This window comes from Perca flavescens, chromosome 15 (genome assembly GCF_004354835.1).
Source record: "Perca flavescens isolate YP-PL-M2 chromosome 15, PFLA_1.0, whole genome shotgun sequence".
NCBI lineage: Eukaryota > Metazoa > Chordata > Actinopteri > Perciformes > Percidae > Perca > Perca flavescens.
The window spans coordinates 29,825,300-29,837,258 of record NC_041345.1 but is presented as its reverse complement, the minus strand read 5'-3'; the positions used below and the strand labels follow the sequence as shown (position 1 = coordinate 29,837,258).

Genomic DNA, 11,959 nt, shown 5'->3' with positions numbered 1-11,959 from the left:
GGCGCTGACGCTCAGCAGGTAACAGGCGAGCAGAATCGACTTGCATAGGTTCAGCGGCTGGAATAGTGCTAGGCGACACTGAAGGAGGAGAGGAAACAGCCGTGGCAGAGGGTTCACAGGCAGACAAGCGTTGAGCCACACGTAGTCTTTTGTATGAGGTTTTCCAGTCCCACGGTGTCATCATACACCACTAGTAGCTGACGAACATCAGGGTGGAGACCGTGTCTGAATGCCGTTATGAGGGCAGTCTCGTTCCAACCACTAGCAGCCGCTAAAGTACAAAACTGGAGAGCATATGTACTCACAGACAATCCTCCCTGGCAAAGCCGGTAAAGTTGATCATGCACGGTAAGGTCTGCCGCCACCTGCCCGAAAACTTCCTTGAAGTGTTGAATGAAAGCCGACAAAGATGTCACCAACCGGGAGTTAGAGTTCCATAACAACTGGGCCCACTGGAGAGCACGGCCTGACAGCAGGGAGATCACAAAGGCCACTCCGGCCGTGTCATTGTTAAACAGGTGGGCTTGCATCTGGAAATACAGCGACACCTGGAGCAGAAATCCACTGCAGTCCTCCGCCTCTCCAGTGAATGTCGCTGGTTGGGCGATGGGACTCGAAGCTGCGGCAGCAGCTGTAGCCGAAGAAGCCGGTGTTTGCGGAAGCAAATGTCTCTGTGCTGAGCGGAGGATCTCTTCAGGCACGGTGGGCGGATTAACAGGCGGAGAAGGCAGGAGAGATTGACGAACCGCCTGTACGAGCTCCGTGAATGGATCGTGATCAGAATCCACCACGGGCTCTGTTGGATCTCGCATCTTGGTCTAGTCTTCTGTCACGGACGACCAGGAGACAGACTGGAGTAGTGAAGGAGATCTTTATTTAACAATGAGCCAACAAAGAGCAGGAAGCAACAGGCAGGAATCTGGTAGCCGAGTAGGCAGGTTCAGAGCAGCAGCAGACAACAGGATACAAAGTACTGGTAAGGTAAACTTGGATCGACTAGGCTTAACGTGAGTGAGTCAGAGCGTTGTGTGGAAACGAGACTAGACAAGGAGTGTGTGTGTCTGTGCTGCTTATGTAGGTGGTAGTTGATTAGCTGCAGGTGGTGAACTGAGGATGTGGCTTGATGAGGTGCAGGTGTGTGTAATTAGTACTAAGGGGACTGGGAGCGTCTGATCGGCGTGAGTGACGAGGAGTATGAATCAGTGGGAGGAGTGAGTGCTGGAGAATGAGAGGGAGGAGTGAATGCAGGTGACGGTGGGACCCTGACAGTGACATAAAATGGCCATTGCAGTCGACAATTTCTTACATATGGACAACTGCTTTAGATGCAAGGTATTTATTGTACCTCGGAAAGAAATGTGACTTTCGGAAGAAAATCATTTTAAAGACCATTTTGGAATAAAACCCTTCAATTCAAACATCAATCGACCAAATCACTGTCAGGTCGGTTTAAATTGCGGAGATGTGAATCGGCAAAGTTGTATATTTCTGTTTTAATTTTCAGCCGTAACTGTAACTTTTAAAGTTATACGAACACCGTGGTCCAACCTATCTGAAGTTTCTGCTGTGCTTGTTTTATAAAAGCGACATCTCACCGCTTGTCGGACTGACTGCTACTTTGGGTAGTGTCATTTTCTTTAGTCTGTGGCCCAACACATAAATTAGGTTTCTAACCTGATATTAGTGAATGTGTTGACATATGAAAGCATCAAACATGTATTTTAAATTAAAGACATGAGAGTATATCCAGTTTCTCCTTGTCCCCATTTGCTTAGATAAATTGTATGTACGGGACGCAGGAGTTTTTTACCCGGACGTTATTGTAAACAAACATTGGGATTGGTTCTATTAGATAGCTATATAGACGTGAAAACCATCTAATGTTTTAAATAGCCATGTGTCCTTTCAACACAATGTTATCTTTTTTTGCATTGTCTCCGTGGTGCAACCTGGCAAAACATACAAGTTCTGTGTTTGTATCTGTGGCTCTGGCAAGATAAAACCTGTCTTTGTTCTGAAGTTCTATGGCTGTGTAACTTCACCAGGGATCCATTAATATCAGAGTAAAGGTCAGACATTTTTTATTTTTTCATACCTTCTAGTAATTGTTCTTAAAAATGGTCACATATCAGGATTATTTTAAAATACAAGCAATGACACAGAGTCAAGAGACATCAGGGGCATTTCCCTATGATACAGAACATCTTCCATTTCATTATCTCTAATTAAGAACCAGAGAGTGTACAGGGAAACATTTAGGGACATTTTATCCACTACAATTCTGTGAGTGCGATGAAAAGATAAATCTCATGTCTTTGTGTTAAGTACAGAGCTGGAGTCAGGATGTGGTTAGCCTAGCTTAGCATAATGACTGGAAACAGGGGGGCATAGCTAGCCTGCCTCCGTCCAAAGTTCAAAAATATTCTCACCAGCAACTGGTTCAATCCAAAGATGAACAGAAATGTAACATATGTCATTTGTGGATTTAGGAGGAGTTATGTGCTGGGAAGACTAAAACCAAAACCTGTGCTTTATGATATAGCTGGAAAGGATATCCTGTGGAGTGGATGGATAAACGTATTTTCTTCTAAAATTTTAGTTTTTACATTTCTGATAGTATACATATTAAACAAACGAGAGCTTAAGAAAGCAGCTGTTTCACCCTGCTTCCAGTCTTTATGCTAAGATAAGCTAACCACATCCTGCCTTCAGCTCTGTACTGTCCACACACACCTTATTTATATGAAGGATCTCACTCTCACAGGGATAAATAAGCATACCTCTACAGTTACACATCTCCATAGGATTGTATGATAATATATTTAACCCTGATGTTGTCCTTGGGTCAAATTTGACCAATTTCAAAGTTTTTTTTATATCAGAAATATAGGTTTCTTTCAACCAACTTGCCAAAAAATAACAATGATGCATGGATGTACATTGTATGTTTGCCATACATTCTTCCCAGATAAAATTAATGATTCCTTCCATTGAATTTTGGGTGTTTTATTCTATTTAATAGCATTTACATTTTATTTTAAATGGTTTTAAAACAGTATCCTGACTAAACTTTGACATAAACCCTTCTGTGATTCACTCAACATCCTCCTATCTTAACTATTAGTCACAATAATTTTTGAGTTTAAACAAAGCAGATATTATATCTGCTTTGTTTAAACTCAAAAATTATTAGGTTTATTGACCATGGTCGGCGGGAAGACAACACAAGGGTTAAATACACTCTGTGCACTCAGTTCTGTCAATAAATGCATTCTATCATGATCATACAATGCCTGAAACTCTGATGCTCACAACCACTCAGCCTCTAGTTTCCTAGGAATTGAATTAGTTGTCTCTACTTGCCATGAAGTTGCCAAATGTGTCAGTTGTACAAATAAATAAAAGCAGTAGTCATTAAGTGTTACAGCAGTGAAAATAATGAAAACCAACTCCAACACCATATTATGTACATTAAGGTCTTCACTCGGTGCAATTGTGCTTTTAGAGACATTGACTTCAAAATGTCCCGTTGAGTTTCTTTTTTCTTCATCTTCTTTCTTCTTCACCTAATCTGAATCCAGTCAAACAGACACACTGCCACAGACTGCTATGTGCACACTTATTATGGCTATGCACAATTTGTGTCTTTGCACTCCATGCCAGTGGAAAACATTACTGGTTGGTCAACAAATGTCAGAAAACAACAATGCCTGTAGAGAAAAGTGACAAATCTGAGGATTTAGAAGGTGTTTGGTTTACATTAAAGTGCAGAAATGCTCTAACAGCCCATCATTCTAAAGAGCTGACCACCAGGTGTCAGTATGGAAATGGAATCAAAGGCAGTGAGTCAGAAGATGAATGGAAGACAGTTTTCCTTCAAGGCAACACTACTACACCACTAAATGGTAACAATTTGCAGACAGTTGAAAGATCCTGGGATTTACCGGCATTTCTCACTAACATCTACTCCCTTTTCTTGGATAAATAACTGCAGGAATGTTTGCATGTTCTGAAGACTATCAAATTTACTGAAACAAAGCTATCTTCTCCAAGTGGTAACATACGTGGTGAGAGCATATGCCAAAACAGAAGCTCAAACAAAAAATTCTACAGAAAAAGAGTATTTTTAAATCATGGAAAAACCTTTAACCATAGTTTACAATGAATGCTTTTGTACAACGCTGATTATATTGATGTTTGCAGTTAAGTATACTGTAGGCTAAAATTGTAACCTAACACGAGTAAATAGTTTGCAGCAAGGTGAGAAGTTAAACCATTGGAGGTCAGCAAAAACAAGATTTTTAGTATTAAGGAGTGGTCAGACTGATGCACAGCTTTTCAATGGAAAAGGCGACACAAACTGAATTAAAGTGGCGTCCATGGGAGTTGAAAACATTTCAACTGGAGTGAAAACTTTGCTCTTGAAACCTAGGTTGTCTCCCTGTATGAATACACACAAAAGTCTGAGCTGCTAACATTTGCACAGTTGATAAGATTTGTTGTTTGGGGTAAATAAACACGGACTGTAGCTACAGTCTAGTGGTCAAAGTCTTCAAAATAAAGCAAGACACACATTTGCTCGGTGTTGAATCTGAATGCATCCTTGGGCTGCCGTGTGCTTAAAATTAAATTGAATTTGGCATGCTGGGCATGCTTCTGAAAAAGCTTGTTTTCAGGCTGACCAACTGAATTTGTTGAAATAATTGCACAGCAATTTTGTGTCACCTAATAAACATTTGGTTAATACAGTTAATCAGCAGTGTGACTGGCATGTTTAAGATAAGACTTATGAATTCTGTTTCTAGTGTGTGAAACTCTTTAGTGTATTGTTGTTGCGGCAAGCCATTGAAGTCACAGTGAGTATAAAGTTATTTGCTTGCAGCAGCCATGTGACAGCAGTTTGACAGCCTTGGAGAGTGTGAAAAACTAGATTTAGTTTGATTTATTTTCTGCCTGGTTTGTTTACACCATCTCTTCTCTCCGCTCCAGACCTGCAGGCGGTATGTTGCCCTTGGGACTAAGTGGCTGGCCCAGTCCCAGTGCCTGCCCCCTGGCTTTTAGCAGTTGTTCTGGTCCCCAGTGCAGGCAGAGGGGGCAGGGACATGAGGCGGGATGGTGCACAATGCTGGTGGAGGGGTAGAGGGCTGCTGTGGTTGGAGGTAGCCCCCCTGCTCTGTTGTGGTACTGGGAGAGGCGGAGTGCATCCAGGGTCCTCATGGGTGCACTGTAGCAGCGGTGAGCTGAGGATGCGGGTGAGGAGAGAGCCAGGGGGTAGTGGTGGTGGAGGGGGAGGTGTGGAAGGTGCGGCGGGATGAAGGTGTACGGCAGGGTGGAGGAAGGAGGCGCCCGGCCCATCAGGAGCGCTCCCAGGGGGTCTACAAGAGGGTGAGGCCACGGCAAGGAGTGTCTCTGTCGTTTGTCCTTCATCCTCCTGTTCTGGAACCACACCTGGAGAGAGGGAAGGAAGAAAGCAAGGAAGAAGGAAAGTAACAGAAAAAGGAGCAGAATAAGGAAAGAAGGAATGAGGGTAACAAAGTTGAGCAAATTTGGACAAAAGCAGAAAAAAGAAGGTCAGGATAAGGTGCGAGAAGACAGGATTGGTTGAAACAAGAAAATATAAAACGTAAGAGAGAGTGGTAAAGAGATGCAGTAGAAAAAGACATGGAAGGAAGAGAAAATAAAAACAAGACAAGATTAGATTAGGTGGAGTCCCAATAGGCCTTCAATAGGTATTTAAGCATACACAGCCTCACACCGCCATCTCTGGATTAACCGCTTCAGGTATAGTTGTTTTTATTAGGACAATATGACCTTAAATTTATACCATAAAAGTTGAAAGCAATGACATTAACATGCTAATATCTACTAATTAGCACCCAACACAAAGTACAGCTGAGGCTGATGGGAATGTCAATCATTTTCCAGGTAGTTGGTCATGAAAAAAGAATCGGACAAATGTAGACCTGACGATGGTGCATAGATGCAAAGTCTGGGCATCGTCAATGTTATTTTGCTTCATCCCACGTATACTGCAGCAAATTTAACAACAATCCAGTTGTTGAGATACTGCAAATCAAGCAATCTGATTGGTTGCTGGGATATAATAACCATGTATAACGGCTATGATCCCTAATTACTTTGCACAAAAAGTATCACTCTGGGTCTGAGAAAAAAAAAAATCACCCTAACTGACAGCTGGTGCCACGGACGTTCATCTGCACACACTGCCATGACACAGAGCTGGTTTAAATTCTTTAGGTGGCCGCTATATGTAGAATATTTTCACCGCTTTACCTTGCTGTCAGACAGCCCTTCGACAGGGAACTAAAGCTGTTGTCTCTTAAAGCCACCAGGCCCCTTTGCCAAAAACAAAAATGTTACCTTGCAGAACAGGGGAGTTGCTGTTCTTTCGCTGCCTCGATCGGTTAGTTTGTTTGTGTTATTGTGCTTTCTTTAGTGTTAAGCAAAATAAATAATCTGTGCTAGCTGCTAGTGTAGGCTAACATTACCTGTGCTGCGTTCCTTAGTAACTACCTCGATTTGTGCAGGTAGCCAGCCCAGGAGGGCCCTATTTTATTGTGAACATAATGATTTATTAATAAAAATCTATTTAAAATTAAATGTGACCAAAACTTTACAGTGCCATACTTGATGACCACTTTATAAAAGCAATAACTCACTTCAGTCTGTCGGGCCAAATAACGCCCCTTAGCTGTGTACCACAGACTGAAGTGAGCCATGGCTTAAATATAAGGGATCTGACTGCAGATGTACAAACTATTCTAATAATTGTACTAAATGCATATAACTATTTTAATTGCAATGCTCTCCACCATATTACATTGCCTACATGTTTCACTTGATTTTTTTCTCTAGTTAACTAGAGCACATCTCCATCTTCTTAAAGCTTTAAACCTGAGACCGACAAGTTGTCTGTGTGTCCATCTGTCTAGTCCTCAACTATTTTACCAGCTCATAGAATCTCGTTGGAAGACTGTGCTTCTAAAACGTCAGGTGGCTGCGTTTACAAGGCCTTGCCTCACATTCCTGCTCTTTCATAAAAGACCCTGCAATAGTTGGCAGAAAGGTGGGTGCATTTACTGCACATTAAAGCTGCTGCACTGGGCCAGTGGGCCTCTGCGTCAAATGTTAGACATTGCAAACCTGTCAGTACTCAATCTACCATGCTGATTGAAATGACAAGTTAGATGATTAAAACCTCACATTCATGGGAAATGTCAAAGAGGTGTTGTCGTTTAGTTGTCGCAGATTTTCTGCTTCCTGTTTCTTTTGACCTACTTGGTTTTATTTTTTGGTTGTGTCTATAAGCAGAGACTGAGAACAGATGAGGTAAATCAGTGAAGGGGGAATATTATTGACCAAAGAAACTGTTGTTCTTAAAGCTCAGTGTCAGTGCGCTAAGCACTTAGCTTAGCTCAAAATAAAAACTAGAAGCAGAAAAAAATACACCTTCCAACCCCTCTCAGGCTCATTGATTAACACGTCCTTGACAGTACAGTCAAGAACCTGTTCCAGCACATAACGTCCCCTAAAATTACAGACTGCTGTTTTTCACTGTTCTATTTGATACAACATATTTAAAGAATAGTTGGACATTTTGAAAAATATGCTTATTCGCTTTCTGGCTGAGAGTTAGATGAGAAGATGATACCACTCTCACGTCTGTATGCTAAGGATGTAGCTGGAGCCAGCAGCTGGTTAGCTTAGCTTAGCACAATGATTAGAAACAGGGGGAAATAGCTAGCCTGCCTCTGTCCAAAAGAAGGAAAGCCCAACTACCAATAGACTACATTTAAAACTCATGATATATCTTGTTTGTTCATCTGTCCAAACTCTATATGTAAAATGACAATTAGCAGATTTACGGGCCATTATGACTATTTTATTTATTTATGATAAGCTTACTGGTTAGCCGGACTTGCTATATCAATGATGTAATATTGCTTGACAATATTTGTATCTGAAGGGGTGCCCTTCAGAAAAGGTTTGGGAAGCATATGTCTATATTCCATCTTGCGAATGGCTCATTGCAAAAATAATCCAGGGCACACTGTAGGGTTTGTGAAAAAACATTAAATTGCCTTTATTTTACATGGCAATACGCATTTAAAATGACCAAAGAGTTGCGACCACACAGGTCTTCGATGTCTAATTGGAATAATTTCTAGTAAATCTCAGTGAAGTTACACTATTTAAGGGACCACAATGGAAATAAGCCTCAGGGCTTTATTGTGTTATCCTGACTTTGTTTTGTTTTTAATGTATGGTGCATAGTTGTATGTATTTTATAATGAAATGTGCAAATAAAATCAATCAATCAATCAATATTTCTTAGTCAAGCCTTGATTAACTTGCATAGGGTCTTGGGGCAAACATGAGCTGCTGGGCCCCTATTGACCCCCCAGTTCCTCTCACTCTCTGTGCACATGTAGCTAGAATATTAGCTAAACGGAGCCTAGATAGGTTTTCTGTTTGGTGGGGGCTAACACACTGGTAGTCAGTTGCAAACATCTCCATGTTGTTGCATGATAAAAACAGCTTCCTGTTTCTATGAAAACATGTCCTGTAAGTGCTTTCTCATAGGCTGATCAGATAGGTCTGAATGCTCTTAACTGGATTTCACTTAGCCTACTTGGTGGCGCTTTAGATCCATCTATGAAATAATTAAGCCTAGCCCAACTGTAGCCTTTAATATAGGTTATGCTATATAAAATGTGACCGGACCTTTCCCTCATAGACTGCAGGGTTGGTTAAGGCACAGCGGTAGCCTACCTTGATCGTTGTCTCCGGTAAGTTTAGAGCTGTGGCCAGTTCGCAGCGCCGGGGTCTAGAGACGTAGCTCTCCTTGCCATATTCCTGCTCCAACCGGGACAGCTGCTCGCGCGTGAACGCTGTCCGATGCCGCCGGCTTTGGTCGAGCAGAGCGCTGCGCGGGCACGGCTCCGTCTGCTCCTGTCCGCCGGAACCGTGTTCAACGGCGGCGGCCGCCACAGGCGCCTGTCTGCCCTCCGCCACTGAAATGACGCAAATAGAAGAACGAGCTTTCAGTGAGCACTCGGCACTAAATAAGGTTCTACCTGGAAATGGATGCGCTGTTATTAATTCTGCCCAAATGTGTCAGAGCAGGAAAACAGACTACAGATAGGTTTTTATTTGAGAAGTATCACAAGCGATAACAGTGCTGTAGCTAATACACACTGTAAATGCAATATTGTCACAAAGTTGATCAAGTAAAGGCCTAGTGTTTGGGGTCCTGGAGACCCTCTTTAATATTGTCTGCTCAACATTGTTTTATCAGCATGATACTTAATAACTTCCTAATGTTATGAGAGTGACTTGTAACTTGATTTTGAATTGATGACATGTTGATGTTTCAGTTCCTTCTGTTTGGGGTGTAAGAGACTCCAGCTGTAAAATCTGGTTAGGGTTTCATAATGCTCTATATCATTGCTGTTGACAGTACTGTTTAAACAGCAGTCCTACTACTCCTCCAAAATCCCAAATAATCAGATTAAGACTTTTAGAACAGTTTGTTCAGGAGCTTTAACAGGGGTTTCCACCTCTCTGGGATCTAATGGACCCAAACATAAGTAACTGTGTTATATACTGTAGGCTACATCTTCGTGAAGGACTTTTTGGGAAACAAAAGGAACACATATTTTTCATGTAAAACTAACATATACAACACTTCCTTATTTTGTGTATTATGCTCATTTCTGTACCCTATTTGTCACTTCATCAAATGTCGAAGTCCAGTTTGTGACAAAGGGTAGAGTTACCCAGCCAATACTTTAGACATAGCCTACTGGGTTTTAATAACTTTAGTAAAGTAAACTATTAAAAGGAACCTTTGGTTGATTTCGCAGTTATTAGCCTATAGTAATAGGCTACATTACATATGTAATGTTGACATAACACAAATTGTTTAACCATATGGACATTTTGTGTTCAGGACATTAGTTAGGCTACTTTTATTTTGGAATGAATTCTTTGTAAATGTGTCTGTAAAAGAAACGCAGACGGTGATTTTTCAGCAATTTCTGTTCCTGTTTGTAACTTTTTGGAAGCACTTTAAAAAGAAACAAGAACTAGGGTGGTCGTGATGAAGAAAAGATTGCTCAAAAGAAAGTTTAACATGTAGGCTACTTACGCATCAGGCTGTTTCTTTATTAGACGTGTAAAAATGAAGAAGAAGAAAAAATCCCTCCTTTGTGTGTTTTCTCGGTAGTTCTGTAGGTTGAATAAGCTGCTCCGCTTCAGTAAGGCCGGTGAAGATGATGGCTGCTGTCTGACAAAAACTTATCTCCCTGACACTCACACACACTTCATCCAGGTCTGTTCAGACAGTCAGGGAGAAGATGAGGTGTTTTTGTCCCAACACCCCCCTCCTCCTCCCCCTCCTCCACTACTGTCTGTGTTCCCCGGGGCTGCTCTCCTCTCCTCTGCTGCCCCTATCACAGGCGCTCCAGACGGGCCGTCGTATGCGCGTCGGCCCGGCGCGGCGCCGCGGCCCGGAGAGGTGTTAAGGTGTTTAGGGATAAAGCCTTTGGTCTCCGTCTCGGCCTTTGTACTTTTGTTATGGAGAATTAAAGACGCACAGGCAGAGACAGCATCCAGACTCGCATTGTTCTCCGCCGTTTGATGTTTGCGGGGTTGGAAGTAAATCATTACAGGCCTAATGGCTCCAAAGTGGCCGAGGTGAAGCACGGGGGAGAGTAATTAATAATTAGAATGATAGTTGTCGGCTTTATAGCCAATACGTATTTTTTAATAATGTATTAGGCTATATCAGTCTAACACCGACTTTTACAGATTTTCTAACAACATTTTCTTCTTTTCCGCTTCAATATTCTAAGTCCTTTTTGAGTTTTAAATTGTGTTCTGTTCCAAGGTGATGGTACGACGAATATAATTACTTGATGTATTTTCATCTTAAAACAATTAGGCTACTTTCCATTTTTTTGTCTGGGATATAGGCCTAATTTAAGTAGGCTAAACTAAATATGTTATACTTTTAAACTAATACTTGCAACAGATTTTTTTCCCTAGGTGATTTAAGGAACTTTGTTCGGATCACGCGTTTGAATAATAACCGGTTATGACAGTAAGACATGACAGGGCATATTAATTGAGCTTCATATCGCGTAATAGCAGGGCAGTATCAATCAAAACGCGATCCTTTAAGTGTATAGCCTCGCCTCCAGTGTAGAGGCTGACCCTTGAACCTGTGTTTTGGAGTTTATTATGGCTATAATCTGCGTTGATTGTTAATCCAGCGGCCAAATGATGATAAAGAGGACAGGCAGAGGGCAGAGACAGACAGACGCCAGGTAGGGTGGAGTCACTTACATGCAGGACATTTATTATTATAAAAACACTCAGGTAGATAGAAGAAGAGTCATTGACATTACTTCTTCAATGTTGGGAGTGCAGGGCTCAACATTGCGTATGTGTAAAAATGATAATCATAAAATTGTATTTTTCTTTCCTTTTTTCTTTTATTAAAATCCAACATATAGACAAGTATTATGGGGTAATCCTGCACAAATTGGGCTGCACATTTGAAGGTGACAAAATATCAAATATGACGTAAAGAAATATGAAAATACAAAAATGAATATGAAATGACCATAAATCATTATTACACCATATAAGGAAATATTTCATGTTTTATATGGTCTGTGCATGGCCATATACGTGTGTCAAAACGTCATTTCACAGGTAGAACTGTAAGTGAACCTGACGTTAATGTTTGCAAGGCTAAACTGTTAGACCTCTTATGAAAAAGCTTTTTGTAAAAGTCCACTAATAGAAATCCAGAACCAACGTTTTTTGGAATTTGCTATTGTGTGTAATAAGTCCTGTCAACATAATCACAGATATACAGCAAATGTAGTTAGCCAGGTTTTACAGCTGAGGAGCTGGCTACAGGGCACTG

General features: G+C 41.4%; 1 protein-coding gene across 1 annotated transcript; it reads right to left on the bottom strand.

Annotated features, from left to right (window-relative positions):
- Positions 1-4,962: 4,962 nt before the first annotated feature.
- On the bottom strand, positions 4,963-10,689 carry LOC114570215 (homeobox even-skipped homolog protein 1). Its single transcript, XM_075447452.1, is given in 4 exon segments — positions 4,963-5,448; positions 8,794-9,011; positions 9,014-9,035; positions 10,480-10,689. Coding segments are annotated over 4 exon segments (936 nt in total).
- Between the last annotated feature and the right edge of the window lie 1,270 nt (positions 10,690-11,959).